The 17,087-nt window shown below is 40.1% G+C and overlaps 1 protein-coding gene and 1 non-coding gene across 6 annotated transcripts in view; one reads left to right on the top strand and one right to left on the bottom strand.

The window, feature by feature from the left end:
- ltbp1 (latent transforming growth factor beta binding protein 1) overlaps positions 1-9,240 on the top strand; it is a 204,438-nt gene extending 195,198 nt beyond the window's left edge. For all 5 annotated transcript variants that reach the window (XM_007898450.2, XM_007898451.2, XM_007898449.2 and 2 more), the window contains 2 exons: positions 6,744-6,893; positions 8,164-9,240. In XM_007898450.2, coding sequence (XP_007896641.2) covers positions 6,744-6,893; positions 8,164-8,333 — 320 coding nt within the window. In that variant the 3' untranslated portion in view covers positions 8,334-9,240. The remainder of the gene's footprint in view (positions 1-6,743; positions 6,894-8,163) is intronic.
- A 4,349-nt stretch (positions 9,241-13,589) lies between these two features.
- Positions 13,590-13,662, bottom strand: trnae-cuc. The gene has a single exon. It is a non-coding gene; the product is annotated as a tRNA-Glu (tRNA).
- Positions 13,663-17,087: the final 3,425 nt, after the last annotated feature.

The raw sequence follows: 17,087 nt of genomic DNA, 5'->3' as shown, positions 1-17,087 counted from the left end.
GATTGTACATTTATGGTTAGAGAAAAAAGTGATAAATATGACTTTATTATCTGAAAGGAGTCAATTTTGGCCAGGTCTGAGCACATAATGTTATTTTTCTGCCTGCATGGGTAGTTTTATGAAATCAAGGCAAGACAAAGTTCTGGAAAATAGAACATTATGGAATGTGTGTGTTTTTAAAAAAAATCCAAATGCTCTTCATCATTTAAAGTATTTATCTTCCTGGGTTATGTTTTCACAGTCTGTGTAAGAGATCACACAGTAATAAAAAATACACTACAGAAGAAAGACAGTCAGTCTATCAAACCTATGGTGGTGCTAACTCGCCTATTGGAGCTTACACTCCATTTCCAATTCTCCGCTCCTTTACATTGTTATATTGTGGAGTTGTGAAGTTTAGTGGTGAGAGGACATGGCTTGCAAGTAAGAGGACCTGAAAGGGTGGTAGGAGATGATTCAATAACAGCTTTTAAGAGAAAAGTAGATAATTATATGGGGAGGACAAATCTGCAGGGCTGTGGGGAGAGAGCGGGAGAGTGGGATTGAATTGGATAGCTCTTTTTAAAGAGCTCTATTTTGCGTCTGGTACATGCAGAAAACTATGCTTAAGAGTAACCAAGCAAAACTACTGAGAGTCCCACAAGTAGATACCGTAGAATTTAACAGCACAGAAAGCCATTCAGCCCATGTGTCTCTGTTGGATCTTTGAAAGAGCAATCTCTTCAGTTCCATTTACCTGCCTTTCTCCCTACGCAGCTGGTTGAATATTTCCATTCGTCTTTAAATATGTATTCAATTAAATTCTGTAATGGTCTTAGTTTCAATGGTTCCTTGCTACAAATGGTGTCCTTCAAAAACGATTGATTTTTATCAAGATGGAGTTGAGATGAGATGGAACTCAAACATGTAATTCATGCCATTACAAAAACAATTACGGTGATGATGTACACAATTTCCAAAATCAGCGGATTATGTCCAGACACAATCAATATCAAGTATTGCTTACAAAATAAACAGTCGCTATATGTCAAGAGCTTTGAGACGTCCTCCCAATGTGTAAAGTTATATGAAATGCAAGGATTAATATTAGTGTGAAAAATCTGTGAATATGGATAATCTAAAATAAACCACCAACTGCTGGAAATTAATAACAGCTCAATCAGACAGAAGAAAAATTCTCAAGCCCTGATTGGGATAATAATAATCTTTGCATGGGTTAGAGTTAGATTGCAATGTATTGTAAAGTTTGTTTTGTGGGCGAAATAATAATTATAACACAGAAGAGGGATTGTTGGCTAGAAGACCTGGAGAAGCGTCCTTCTCATAGGATCTTTAGCTTTCACCTGACTAGGCACATGAGACTTCAGTTTAACATTTCATCCTAAAGACTGCACCTCTGGTAATGCAGTGCTCCCCCTACACTGCATTCGAGTGTCAAATTTGACTGCAAGTTAGTTCAAAGTCCTGACATGGTACTGGAACTCCACAACTGTCAGACTCTGAGTTGAGTGAGAATGCTAACAATTGAGCTAGGCTGCTCCTGAATGTCAGGTAATGGAATCAGGAGAGCAATGGGACCAGTCCAAAAGCAAACTAAGACCACTCTTCCTTTTACAACAACTTGCATTCATATAGTATCCTTCACACAGGGTAGTGTCTCGGAGCGCATTACAGTGGCGGAGCCTGATGCTGAGTCGGGGGGAGGAATCAGGTGACCATAAACACAGTTGAAGAGGAAGGTCTTCAGGCGTGATCTGAAAATGGCGGAAGAGTGGGCAAGGCAGAGGGATTGAGGGAGAGAGTTCCAAAGTTTTGTGGCATAGTGGCTGAAAGCACGACCATCGATGGTAGAGTGGAGGGGTCGAGGGACAAGCAGAAGGCCGGAGCCAGCTGAGCAGAGGCGTAGGTAGTGGAGTAGGGAGTAAGCAGATCAGAGAGGTAGGAAGGTGCCAGGGCATGATTGGATTTGTGGACGAATGTGAGGACCTTGGTTGATCCATTCTGTGATAGGGAGCTAGTGGAACCTGGCAAGGATTGGTGTGATGAGGGTACGACGTTTGGAGTTGGTAAGTATATGTGTGGCAGAGTTTTGGATTAGTTGGAATTCATGTATAGTGGAGCTGGGGGCATCAGTGTGGAGGGCGTTGGAATAGTCAAGGTGGGAGGTGACAAAGCTGGACAAAGTATGTTCATGCTTTGGCTTGAGGGTTAATAGGAACTGAATGGGAAAAATCCCTGCTACCAGTCTGCCCTTCCAATTCCTGTCGATGAGCCAGGTTGGCTGCTCTGTCATCCTTGCTGCCCTAGAGTTCTGTGCACCTGGCTGTCTCAGACACTAGACTACAGAGACCACCACAAGGGTTGTCTGGATTCTGACATTCTGTTGCCAAGCATGTATCTTTGGAGCAGGCCCGCTTAGTTCCTGCCCAGAAAGATTGAAAAACATGGGTTGCTAGAGATTTTGAATATAAGCAAAAAAGGCTGGAAATGCACAAATGTTAAACAGAGGCCTAAAGGCAGGCCAAATCTTGGTGCCTATGCCCCTACCCTCAGGCACTAAGCCACCCACTGTGCATCTTTAGTATTCCTGTCCACACTTCAGGTTTAAAGCTACTAACGCCAATGTCAGGTCTGCCAATTGAAGGATGCCAAAGAAGACAATGAGATATTGTTCCTGAAGTTTTTACTTCATATTTACTGTACTTTCTACTTATCTGTGTGGATTTCATAAGATAGGGAATGAATAGCTGAGAGAATTCAATGAGCCTTTGAAAGAAAGGTAATAATCATTTACATTCATAGAGCACCTTTCACAATGCAATGAACATCTTGAAATGCTTTACAAAATACAGCAGATTAGAATGTTCTTCAAGTGGAGTCCTGTAGCTCAGTGGTTAGAGCACTCGCTTTGCAAGTGAGAGACCTGTGTTCAATTCCAGGCAGGGCGAAACCTTGGGCAAGTTTCCTTACTCCACACGCCTAATAATAATCCCTCCAAAACAAAAAAAACAATAATAAATTGGTCATTTTCAATCTACGACTGTTTGTGGGACATTGCTGTGCGCAATTGGCTGCCGCGTTTGCCCACAAATATACAGTCAATTCACTTTACAGTCTATTCTGTGAAGCGCTTTGGGATGTCCTCCCGACGTGAAAAGCGCTATATCAAATGCAAGGATTATTATTATTATTATTATAACAGACATACGTCCCAGCAACATCTATAAACAATGAGATGAGCAGCCTTTTCATTTGATACATGTGGGTAAATTTAGATTGGAGGAGGAGTAAACAAACAGGATGTAATCCAGGGTGTTCAGAAGGACAGTCATCAAAGTCGTTGTGGGAGATTTTTGTAAGTTTGAAGTAGATGTAGTAATAATAATAATAATAATACTTGCATTTGATATAGCGCTTTTCACGTCTTCTAGACGTCTCAAAGCGCTTCACAGAATATACTGTAAAGTGAGTTGACCGTATATTTGTGGGCAAAACGTGGCAGCCAATTGGGCGCAGCAGTGTCCCACAAACAGTCGTGGATTTAGTGACCAAATTATTATTATTTTTTTTCTTGAGGGATTATTATCAGGCATGAGGTGTAGGGAAACTTGCCCAAGGTTTCTCCCTGCTGGAAATCAAACCCAGGTCTCTCGCTTGCGAGGCGAGTGCTCTAACCACTGAGCTGCAGGACTCCTTGTAGACGTCTAGAAGGCGTGAAAAGTGCTATATCAAATGCAGATGTAGCTGGAAAACCCACTACCTGGGATGGAGAGGAAAATATTCAGAAAGGAAAGTCAATATAGTGGCAGTTTTTATGGGAATAAAACACAGAATTATTGGTTAGAGACGTTGGAAGCCTCAAATCATTTCAAACTCTATTCTGGACAAAGACCTCTAGTTTGTAATGTTCTGCACAGATGTAGATCCCAGTGCGCTTTATTGCCCAGCGTGCCTTCAGGACCATGCACAAGACAACGTCTCATTCAGCCACAAAGCTGGCATTCCTCTACTGTTCCACCAGCTCAGCACTTACTTCAGAGCCAAACAAGAGTATGCAGACCTGATTTACAACTCAAGGTTTACAATCCTTCTCAATGCCAAGTGCCGGTGTACATTGTTGAATGTTGGATTCTTAACACTGTTGGGGAGAGAAGGGGGGAGAAAAGGACATGGTGTACTTTCAACAGTGAAATTACACGTATGGTTTCAATTCAATTCTTGCTGAAAATATTAATCTTAGGGGGAAACTTCTTTTCACACCAACAGGCAGCTATCACCACCTGGTGGTCACATTCAGATGTGATTCCTATTGTTTAAAAATCAAATCCATATAATTTATCTGAGTACAAGGCATCCCCTTTATCATTGAAGCTAGACAACTGATAAGTAAACTTGACCTCCACTGGAAAGGGGAGGGGAAGAAAATACATTTATTCAAAAAAATATATATTTCAAGACCAACAAAATATGTAACAATTTTAAAGTGGATTTTCAATTGAATTTAGCCTACAGTATATCAGTACGACATTCTATGTTACTAATATAAAGCACAGGTAGATTTCACGGTATCAGGTTAGATCCTCTTTACCTCTTTGAGCTTTGACTCATAGCATTGAGGACATAATATCATAGATATTACAGCAAAGATGGAGGCCATTTGGCACATTAAGCATAAACTCTTCCACTATAATAATAACAACAACAAAATTACATTTGTATAGGGCCTTTCACGTCAGGAGGATGTCCCAGGGTGCTGAAATAATAATCCTTGCATTTGATATAGGGCCTTATCACATTGAGACATCTCAAAGCGCTTCACAGGATATACTGTAAAGTGGATTGACTGTATATTTCGTGGGCGAAACGCGGCAGCCAATTGCACACAGCAGTGTCCCACAAAAAGTCATGGATTGAGTGACCATGTTATTATTCAGAGCCACAAAGGACACAAAACAAGTTGATCAACTTCGAACAAACTCACTAGCTCTAACTACTATAATTTCAATTCCATGCCTTCTCACCGTACCATTTTACATTATTCCGGTTGAAAGATTTATCCCATTTCCTTTTAAATATTATTACAGTCTCAGCCTCAGTGGCTAATTGTGCTAAAGGAGCCATATTCTAACAACCCTCTGCATGACAATACTTCTAATCTTCTTTAACTCTTCTGAATCCATTGCCTGACATTACTGTTGTCAACTTGTCTCAGCCGGTAGCCCTCTCGCCTCTGATTCAGGTCGGAGGTGCCTTCCTTTGGATGAGACTTTAAACCAAGCTCCCATCTGCTTGTTCAGGTGGATGTTAAGCATCCCATAGCACTATTCAAACAGAGAAGGGAATGTATCCTGGTGTCCTGGCCAACAATCCCCCAAATAAAATTAACTTAATTGCTTTTTGTAGGACATTGGTGCCATGTGAAAATTGGCTGCCATGAACGCCTACACTCATCACAAGTTACAGTATATCCTCCCGATGCGAAAGACACTATATCAAATATAAGGATTATTATTATACTGCAGTGAATACAAACAAGAGTTAGACTCTAGGGGGCAGGATTGTATTGCAGAGCAAGAGGACTGATTTTCTGCCAAAATGATTTAAAATGAGAATGAAAAGGATATTAAAGGAAGAAAGTACTGTACTTTAACATTCAATGTTAGGAAAACAATCATTGTACCATATATACTACAGTAACAAACCTAACAAACCAACATCCATAATAGACTTCTTGGGATTCCAATAATTTTGAAATTAATGCCATCTCCCACTTTATTCCCACTTTATCCCACCGAATCAATGAACAACCTTGGCATCTGATTTCTGCTGCATTTCTTCACCTGCTGCTGCATTTCTTCACCTCTGCCACAAAATCTGCCTCTGCCCCTATCTCACTCTTAAATGCCACTGAACCCCTTATCCACCCTTTTTTTTTGCCTCCCACCTAGACTTTTCATATGAACTGCTTGCTGTGGCTGACTATGTCATTGTAAAGTACTCAGATATGTTCTCCTATATAAAGGGCACTATATAAATGCAGGTTATTGTTGTAAGCGCACATTATCAGAGTACACTAAACCAGCACACTGCATCATCTGCATAGTTTATTCTTGATTTCTGTGAATTATTGGGCAGGGACTACATAGTTCTCTCCTAACTATACACAATCTCAATCATATCACAAGTAATGATGCTTTACAGTGAAATAACTGGTAGACACACATCATGGAATCTTTAGGGAATGATATGTATTTAAAAAGTAGTACTGTGTCATCACAAGTGCATTATAACATAATCAGTTCCTGCTTAATGAATATTGAATCTAATTTGTCATTCCCACATATTTCAGTATGGCCACTAGGAAATGAAATTCCAACACAGATAAATAGGAGACACGAATATTTCTTAGGTGGGGATAGAACGTACCAATCGGGAAGGTAAAAAAATACCTCAGGGGTTAATTGACTCATCATTCATCATCATGTACAAACAATGTGAGTCACTATTAAACAAAGAAACAGGATCAATTGAGTTCACAAGTTCAGATTCCTGTTGTGCAGTGCTGGAGTATTCTGTTTGGGGTGATACAAGGGGGCTGCCCAGAACCCTACAACTGCACTGAGAGATCAGGACCTATCTGCTTTCAAAATCCGGTTCAGTTTCATTTCTAAATGGGTGCAGCAGCATCTGGAACACACTGAGGTTTTTACCTGCTGTATATAACTGCTCGCTTTGTTCCACAGATCCATTTCAGAGTTTCGAAGGGCTCCAGGCAGACGAATGCGGGATTCTGAAGGGTTGCGAGAATGGCCGGTGTGTCAGAGTTCAGGAAGGCTACACTTGCGATTGCTACGATGGTTACCAACTGGAAATGATAAAGATGGAGTGTGTTGGTAAGGGCACGGCCACAATAGGATTTAAAACAAAATCGCGAAATATTCTAACTGTACTATTAATGTGTGTACAACTTTTCAAACCAAAGGCAATTTCAGGGTGGATAATGGGTGACACTTCGTAAAATTAAAAGGGAGATTTGGATATAGAAGAATACCCACCCGCCTGTCCTCCCATCACGGCATCAAGCCGTTTTTTAAACGAGTAAATAAATAACTTTCCTGGTAATCTGTTCCTGTTGATAATTACTCTCTGGGTAAAGAAATGATCATGTTAATAGTTTATGGACAAATGAATGTCCAACGAGAGAAAGGTTTATTGCAATATCCAATATGGGTGGAACACCAACTTTCTGGGGCAGAATCTTATATTATATTATAACAGTAAAGATGTAACACGAAGACACAGCCTGTTAGGGTTTCAGTGTCTGGTAGGACTTTCCAATTTTGTTCTAGACGCTGTTTTGAGTGGGAAGTTGGGAATTTTCTATAAATGTAAACAAGACACCAAAAGTGAATATCCATTTTTACCTCTTCCGATGTGGAAGCATTGATAATTTGGGTCAATGCGATCTGTATTGAATCTCAGTCATCGTCAACGTGAACCTCAGAACTCAACCATGCAACCTCTTCTGATTTTGGACTTGCCCAAAGGTAGTAACCATATGTAGGTCGATGCTCACCTTTGGACATACTTTGGTGTCTAGATTGCAGGTTGGACTAATAGTCCACAGGTTAACCATGTTCAAACACATGAGTACCTGGCCTGATTCCCATAGAAAAGCAGAGAGTTTGAGGTGACGCAAATTAAATGTTCAGGATTGGCAAGGTTGATCCAGTGCAGGGATACATTTTCCACATTGGCTCTTATTAACAAAACCAATCCCCAGCTGCAGCTTGGTATCTGCCAGTACGTAACACAAGGTGATCAAATTCTATTCATCTATAAGGCTTCAAACGGGGGAATTGGATTTAACCCATTGTTCTGGGCTAAGTGTAAGACCACATCTGGGGTAGTGAAAGCAAAGTCTTGAAGTGGATGCCGACAGCTGTAAGACTTTGCCTCTGGAGTAAATTTAATTGAATGTGAAGATGATATTCTGTGCTCGCCGTATGTTCTGAAATATGGCAGCATATGTATTTCACGTCCTTGTCAAAATGTTCATCAAAAACTGTCAAAATAAAACAGTATGCACAGTACCGTGCAATAACATAAATCCTCAGAGGTATTTAATTCCCTGTTCTTCCCCTCTTCTCCCTCTCTCTGCAGATGTTGATGAATGTAATGAGCTGAATGACAAAATGTCATTGTGCCGGAATGCCAGATGTATCAACACGGATGGATCGTACAAGTGCCTGTGCCTGCGAGGCTACGTACCCTCAGAGCAGCTAAACTACTGCGTACCGTCAAAGACAGAGAAAGAATCAGAGCTGGAGTAATCTGGGAAGAAGTCAGCTGCCATCTGCTCTGCCCTCCGTAACAACTAGAACACGTCTCCACGCACTTCAACCAAATAAAAAAGAAAATAGTTGCTGTGAAGAATTCATATTCAGCAGCTGATTACTTCAAGGAAGACCTTGTGGGAGAACCACATCACTCTCCCAGAAAGGAATAAACCCACTTGTTTGCAACCAATAAATAGAAAGACCAAATGGATTCACTTTCTTTTTTGCACGACAAACTCTGCTTAATAAATTAATAGTCTGTAAGGACATGTAAAGTTCAGTGAGAAAGCAACGTATGGCTGCATTCATTCAAACAGAATACTCTTTGTTATTAGCACAAGGTTTACACTATGTATAACAGCGGTGAAAATATTTTGTATTACTGTTATAAGACGTATTTGATAATGTGCAGTATATTATACTACACAATTTTAGAGTTTTATGACAAATGTAAATTCTTTGATAGTAAGTAACTTGTAGTCTTTTTTTGTATTTTTTTAAAAGGTAAAAAAGGTTGTGCTATTCTGTGTCTGGAACATTGGTCAGTGACAGTTTTTACCTTGTTCATTGTCTGCCCTGTGGAGCAGGCATGTTGTTGCGATAAGGTTTTTTTAAAAAAAAAACTAATTATACAGCCGTGGAAATTTGAAGTTCTTGGTTATGTTCTCCTTACATACACTGCACTACAACCACATAAAACCAACTTACCAGGTCGCAAAGCTGCTACGGGACAGCCAGAGGATACATGATGTGTACATTTACACTGAAGAATTGAGAACCAGATTATGTATTGTAATTTGTAAATTGAAAAAAAAATCTCTTGTATGATCATCTTAAAAACATATTAAACTGTATTCTAAACATCTGTAAAACCTATAAATAAATCACTTCTGTAAGTGAATTGAGTTGCCTCTGATGAAGCAGTAGAATGAGTGAATGCAGTGGAATGAGTGTGTCGACTTGAGACACAATAAATTTACACTTATAGAGAATAGTTCAAGTCAGGGGGACATCTCAAAGTGTTTAACACAGCTGGTTGGTTACTTGAGCCAGAGAGGAGAGAGATGTAGAGGGTGGGAGGAAGAGCTGAAGAGGGTGGGTGGGAGAGGGGGCGAAAGATGACCAAAAGTTTGGTCAAAGAGGTAAGTCTTAAGGCGGATTTTAAAAAGTAGGGAGAGACAGGATGTGATAGAGGGTCTCCTGGTTTGAATTCCAGAGAATGGGAGGATACTAGCTGAAGGTTTGCCCACCGATAGGGCAGGGGACATGAAGCAGACCGGGGTCGCTGAGTGGAGGGTCAGTGGGGTTGCTGGAGATCAAAGGTAGAATGGGGTGAGGATGTGAAGGGTCTCTGAATGTGAGGATGAAGATGTTGAATTTGAATGTACAAACAATGGGACACATTCTAATGAAATTATGTTAACTTGATGCTACATGTGTTATTGACTTATTCGATGAATAAGTTGCTTACTATGAAACCCACTTTGTAAATTTGCTGTTGATGGTAAAGGTGACCATCTTCCTATTATGCTTCCTATTTTAGTGTGTCTATTTTACGTGCAGATATATTCTTACTTTTATTTGCACCTTTTTTTAAACAGGTGGCTGTTAAGTATGCAAAGCTCAGGCGGTCTGTAGAGTGATAGTGGTATGTTTCATATCACCACACTTTCAAATACCGAACGTAAACTGATGTTCTCTAGGATCATTATAATAATATATAATAATAATCCTTACATTTGATATAGCACCTTATCACATCTTCGAGACGTCTCAAAGTGCTTCACAGAATATACTATAAAGTGAATTGACTGTATATTTTGTGGGCGAAACGCAGCAGACAATTGCGCACTACATTTCCTTACACTTATAGGGTCAAGGAGGGTGGTTTTATGGTAACTAAAAGCATGTCACATGCCAGCTCAAGGGATGATCCTCTGTAAATAGCTTGAATTGGAGAAGCGTCCTGCAATCCAGTATCATGGATTTTACTCAGAAATACTGTAACGTTGACACCAAGGCCCTTCCTGGACAGAGAGTAGAGAGGAGTTTATTGGGTACTGAATGTTACTCTAGTTTATTGAGGATTTTGGTGAGTAGTGAGCTTTTGGGGTCAGGCTCCTCCACTGTTAAGCCTTCTGATATGCTGCCTAAATGAAGGCACTGTATGAATACAAGTTGTCATTGTTATTTTGGATCTACTCGTTTTCTCTGATGGTCAGAACTCCTACATTTCAGGCAGGGGTGAGAGTGCTACCAACTAAAGCAGGATGACAGATTACTTTGTTTTTTTGAGCTGGAAAAAAACAGCAATTGTGAATCAAAGCCTTGCAAAATAAGGCAGGAAATATGTTCTGAGAGAGTACAACAATAGGATTAGTATTAACATAAAACTTATCAGCATTCTCTTAAGAAGATCAAGTCACTCCCTCAACAAACCATGCCCCATTCACTGCTCCCTCCCTCTACAAACTGTGTCTCATTCATTGGTTACTCCCTCTGCAAACTATGTCCCATGCTAAAAAAGGTTCTGTATTATTTCACCCTCTATCCAAAAGATACAGTCAAACCTGTTCAAGCACAACCACCCATCAGCCACCACCCCATGTTAACAACCACCCTTAAACAAAATTCTACACCCACCAACAGACCCTTGCTCAGAGGTCACCCTTATATAATAATAATAATAATAATAATCCTTGCATTTGATATAGCGCTTTTCACGTCAGGAGGACGTCCCAAAGCGCTTCACAGAACACACTGTAAAGTGAATTGACTGTATATTTGTGGGCGAACGCGGCAGCCAATTGCGCACAGCAATGTCCCACAAACAGTCGTAGATTGAAAATGACCAATTTATTATTGTTTTTTTTTGGTTTTGGAGGATTATTATTAGGCGTGTGGAGTAAGGAAACTTGCCCAAGGTTTCGCCCTGACCTGCCTGGAATTGAACTCAGGTCTCTCGCTTGCAAAGTGAGTGCTCTAACCACTGAGCTACAGGACTCCATAAAGGCCACTTTGGCCCAGTTCGCTGACTGGTTATTAAAGGCAGGTTTGACTTTATGTGCTAAAACAGATTATCTATTTAGCTGTGTTACATGTCTTCATTGGCATCAGATGTAGGCCAGGAACCATCGTGTTTCACACAGCTTTTGACTACTTCCCTTATTTTTTCCGACTATTTACCATGTGACTTCTTGTTCTGAATACTTTTGACTTATTTTTCCTTCTCCTGGGGTGTACAGTAATTTCCCCTAATCTGAATCTGGATTTGGAATAGAAAGCTAATCTGTCACTGGCAGTGGCTGCAGTCTTTAACTCTGTCAAGGCAAACAAACCTCAGAATGGAAATTCAGTTGCCAAATAATATAAGGAAACCCGTTAGTAACATTTACCTCCAACCTCCAACAAAGCAGCTCTCCCTCGCTACTGCACTGAAGGTTATTTTAGGCTATTTGAGAACTTTTATTCCCTTACTATTTTACCAGAGTTTGACGGGAGGCTGTCACTTGTCATTGCAATGACAGAGCTTGCATTGGTAAGTGTCCCTCTATATTTCTACTTAGCATAGCTATGGTTTGCTATGGTGATGGAAGCAATCAGGCCTTTTTCCTCTTCTGAAATGCTAAGAACATAAGAAATGCTAGACGAAACAATACCAAAGTCCATCTAGTTCGCCTTCCACCTTCCTGGCGGTCGCATGCATATATGTCCCGAAATACCTATGTACTATATTCCATAATGTTAGTTCCTAAAAGAAAATTATCTAATCTGTGTTTGAAAGAATCAAAATTTCGTGCTTCAACCAACTCCCTAGGGAGTCTGTTCCACAGGTTCACTATTCACATACTGGAATAGTGCTTGCGTAGATTCGTTCTGAATTTACCCCCTTCAATCGCAAGCCGTGTCCTCTGGTTTTACTATTCAGGACAAGTGATGCTGATTCCCCTTTAAAATAGGGGATGGGAATGATTATGGGAATGATGCTGATTCAAAAAAAACAATAATAAATTGGTCACTTCAATCCACGACTGTTTGTGGGACACTGCTGTGCACAATTGGCTGCCGCATTTCACCCACAAATATACAGTCCATTTACTTTATAGTCTATTCTGTGAAGCGCATTGAGACATCTAGAAGACGTGAAAAGTGCAATGTCTATTGCAAGGAAATGCAAATGCAAACAGGAGATGGGAATGATTGTCGGAATGATGCTGATTCCCTTTGAAATGGGAGATGGGAATGATTCTGGAAATGATGCTGATTCTTCTTTAGAACAGAAAAAGAGAAAAACTAATGGAAATGCCCAGCCATCTGGTGAATCAGATTAAAGGGGAATGATTTATCAAGCAGCACAATTCTTTCTGATCCCAAGACAAGCAAAGTCTAGCCAACGTTTGATGCATGGCCTAAAGCATGGAATTCATTTTGGTGGCACTGCTAGGAATTCCCTGCTGGCAGTGACTCTAACAAAGCAGTTTCTGCAAATATTTCATATAGACTGACATCAATTAATTCTCCTTTGACAAGTGATTTCCAAGTTACGTGGATTTTGTGTGTTCTGAATTCTGTCTGAGAGCGTTGAATAAATCTAGTTCAGTGAAAGTGGCATCATTGTACTACTAGGAAGTAGAATTCTATGTAAGTGGAATTCTTAGTAGTTTGGTTTGCAAACTCTTAAGCATGGTGATGGATTTCTGTGGCAGACATCCGCTAGCAACAGAAAAAAAGAGACATTGGCGCTATACTCAAAATTTATGATTTTGTTAACATTTCCTATCAATCCACAATATCACAAAAGAGGTTTGGTTGATCCCGATGCCTCATCAGGTGGCGAATTCCATATGTCGTATGATAAAAATGCAACTTTCCACAAGCAGTTCTGTGAATAAACTATCAGGCCCACTTATAGATGTGAATAATGGGCTGATGGCTCCAATGGCTTTTGTAATGGGGCACTCAAAGCTGCATTTGATATAGCGCCTTATCACATCTTCAAGACGTCTCAAAGCATTTCACAGAATATACTGTAAAGTGAATTGACTATATTTTGTGAGAAAAACATGGCAGGCAATTGCGCACAGTGGTGTCCCACAAAGAGTTGTGGATTGAGTGACAAAATTATTATTATTATTATTTTGAAGGAATTATTAACCCCAGAAAAGTGATCCACCAATTGAATAACAACCGGGTTCCTACTTACTGCTAGGTAAACATAGGCGTATGGAATAAGGAAATGTGCCCTTTGTTTTACCCTGCCAGGAATCGAACCCAGGTCCTCTCGCTTGAGAGGCGAGTGCTCTAACCACTAAGCTACAGGACTCCACAATTTTTAATATCACTTTGTACTTTTGCATTCAATGCTCCATTACGGAAAACCTAGAATATCAGGTACCTTTTTATGATCTTTTCTACTGGACCCCCAATATGAAAGATTTCTATATTTACATATCTAGATTTATATATATAGATTTCCCTGCCCCTCAACATCATTAAGAATTTGCCATTGGGGTATACTTCCTTGTTTTGTTCTTTCACTCAAAATGCATTACTTCACACATTTTCAACATTAAACTGCTTGTGGCACCTATCTACGCAATGTACTAGGTTATCTATCTTCAATGCTGAATTTTTTGACTTTTAACTTTACAATGGCCTATGTCAAAATACTCAACAAATGAGGAATTTCTGCTTGTGTTTTGCTGTAGAGAAATAAGTAATGAGATCCCTATTTAGAACATGATTTACTCAATGTCTGGCTTTTCAAGGCAATACTTGTTAAGGGAGTAAGGGTGACACACAGGATAGTTTTGAGGAGTTCAGTTTACTGTCTAGGTATATATCCATTAAAGATTTGAAATGATTTACTGGGACAATACAAGTTGTAATAAATATTTTTGTCATTTTTTTAACTTGCTCTCTTCTGTGTGATCAGATGTTTGTTAAGGAATCGTTCCATAGTTAATATTTAGTTCCAGTGCAGCTCAATGCTTATTGTGTGTGTCAGCCTGGCTCAATGGTAGCACGCTCCCTCTGAGTCAGAAAGTTGTGGGTTCATAATCCTATGTCGAGACTTGAAGTCACATAGTCTAAGATGACACTGTAATGCAGTGCTGGTGGTGTGTTGCATTGTCACAGGTGCAAGCTTTTGGATGAAATGTTAAACCGAGGTCACGCTTGCCTATTCAGGTGGATATTAAAGATAACATGGCACTAATTGACAGAAGGAAGTTTCTTCTGGTGTCTGGCCAACAATCCACTAAGTAAAATTGGTCATCTTATTCATGCCTGTTTGTGGAACTTCATGTCTGTTTGTGGGACATTGCTGTCTGTAACTGACTATCGCATTCTCCAACAAAAATCCACTTTACAGTATATCAGTATATCTCATTGACGTGATTGGGTGCTGTATCAAATGCAAGGATTATTATTATTATTTTCTGCAGACTGCTTAACATGCAAGTTTCATGTTTTTGAGGAGAGAGCATGTTGCTCCTGAGAATGTAATGGGGCATGCAGTTTTTACTGTCAGTGAAATTTCAACAGGCTGTTGGGCACTATATAAATATGAGTTGTTGTTGAGAAGTGATCCATGCCCTCTCACTTGTGTTTTTACTTGGTCAGTTGGATGTCTAACATTTGCAGAAATCCATTGCCATGCTTAAAAGTTTTCAAGCCAAACCATTGAGAGTTCTGCAAACACTTGGAAATTTCCATTTGTTTGAAATGCAGTATGTCCTCTTTCCTGAAAGGATGCATTCTGGAAGGTATCAAGGGCAAGAACTGAGGCTTAGGGACCTCACGTGTGTGTTACAGCACTCCACATTTAACCTGAAAAATCACGTAGCTTGCCACTCTGAACAATGTTTGGCAAGCTTCCAGCTGAGACCCAATTTGCTTTGGCTTGCAGATTAACAGGAACTATGTAGGAAGAATCTCTGTACCCAGTGCTTGGGTCTGCTTCTCCAAGCCCATATGTTGAACTAGGCTGGCTGGTTTATCATCAACTATCAACTTGTAGAGTTGCTGGCTTGTGTGGCTCGGGAACCATACCACCAACACTGCCATCGAGAATCAACTCAATTCTGATATCCTATCACCAGGCACATTAACTTGGAGCCAGCTGAGACGTAAAAAAACACAACTTACTGCCCCCCCACACCCCCATGAAGATTGTCACTGTTTGGTCACTAGACATCTGGCAAGAGCATGTTTGAGTCCTCACTATGTTAGAGCAGGCACCAGGAACTCCTTGTGAGCCTCTTGGTGGAAGGTAGGAGATTTGCATCAAGCGGATCAGAATGAGATCAGGCAAGTAATCTAATACTACATGTGCATGAGCCAACACAGGCCACTCTCAGTTCATTTACTGGATCTTTAGTTCCTTGAAGGACCTCCGGGCTTCCAATATAACTGAGTGAAGCCTTCTTACCTGAATGAATCAATGGAATCTTTGCCCTCAGCAATTCACAGCAGCAGGATCAACTTTGTCAGAATCTTATCAAATCATGATTTTTTAATAAAATTCAGGTTGATGCAGTGTTTAACCTACTGCATAATGGATAGCTTAGCTCCTTGAAGCCTGGTCACTGGGCAGAGTCCTGGTATTATCAAAGATCAAATCAGGTTATTGTTGTGTTTGTAAAAGCATTGTTGTGAGTAACTCTTTTTAATCACCAATCCATATTGCTGAGACAAGATCTGGAAATCTCAGTTACTGAAATGTTATTGATATTACATTTACGGGATATAGTTCACTCAAAGCTGCTCACAACATCTGCACAAGTATTTATACATCTTTGCAAGATGAGAAATTCACCTACAAAATAGACAGTCACTACACTAAATCTTATGAAACATTTTGAGATGTCTCTATGAAGTGATAAGACTCTATATCAAATGAATCAGAACATCACTGAATTTATAAAATGAGGATTAAACATCACTCCAGCACCAAGACTTTAGGAATATAGGATCAGGAAGAGAACATTCGACCTATAGTGTTTTTCCGACACTTTAATAGATATTGGAGGATCTTTTAATCTGGTTTTCTTGTCACCAGTCCATGGGTGGCATAAAAACGACCTCACGTTCCACCATTAAATCTGGACCAGTTAAAAAAAAAGCGCCTCTCCCTCTCCTGGTTGAAAACATTTCACTTCAGAGGTCCTACTCTAAGGTCATCCTAGAGGCCAAGGACAACCACAAGCTACTCTTCACCACCATAGAAAGGCACCATCCAGTGAGCATTAGGTCATCCACAAAATATAAAGTCAATTCACTTTATAATATATTCTGGGAAGCGCTTTGAGACAGCTCGACATGATAAGACACGAGATCAATTGCAAGGATTATTATTATTATAAATCGCTTTCCTCCATCCTTCTCTTCAAGCCGCCTCCATTCTCACCTCCACTTCCAAATGCAAAGAGATAATGGACTTTGTGTGACTGAAATCAAAACGATTCTTCTGGCTGCTTCTTCCTTCTCCACACCTCTCTTTTGCCTTGTCAACAGTTTGCACACATTCATCCCTTAATAACATTGCTGCATAAGTATCGATCTATCTCCCTTCACAACACAATGCAACAGATGCTTTATCAGAGAGAACTAGTTGTTGGTTACTGAAGTATGATTGATGAGGCTCACATTGATCAGTGGCATGATTGTCCATGTCCTCACCGGATCTGCTCTCTGTTCTCAATGATCTTTTTCTCTCTGCTCTTAAATTGTAACCGCAACATAATG

This window comes from Callorhinchus milii, unplaced genomic scaffold (assembly GCF_018977255.1).
Source record: "Callorhinchus milii isolate IMCB2004 unplaced genomic scaffold, IMCB_Cmil_1.0 Scaffold3, whole genome shotgun sequence".
In the NCBI taxonomy this organism is placed as follows: domain Eukaryota; kingdom Metazoa; phylum Chordata; class Chondrichthyes; order Chimaeriformes; family Callorhinchidae; genus Callorhinchus; species Callorhinchus milii.
The sequence above is the reverse complement of the archived record's forward strand: the minus strand, read 5'-3'. Positions and strand labels throughout refer to the sequence as shown.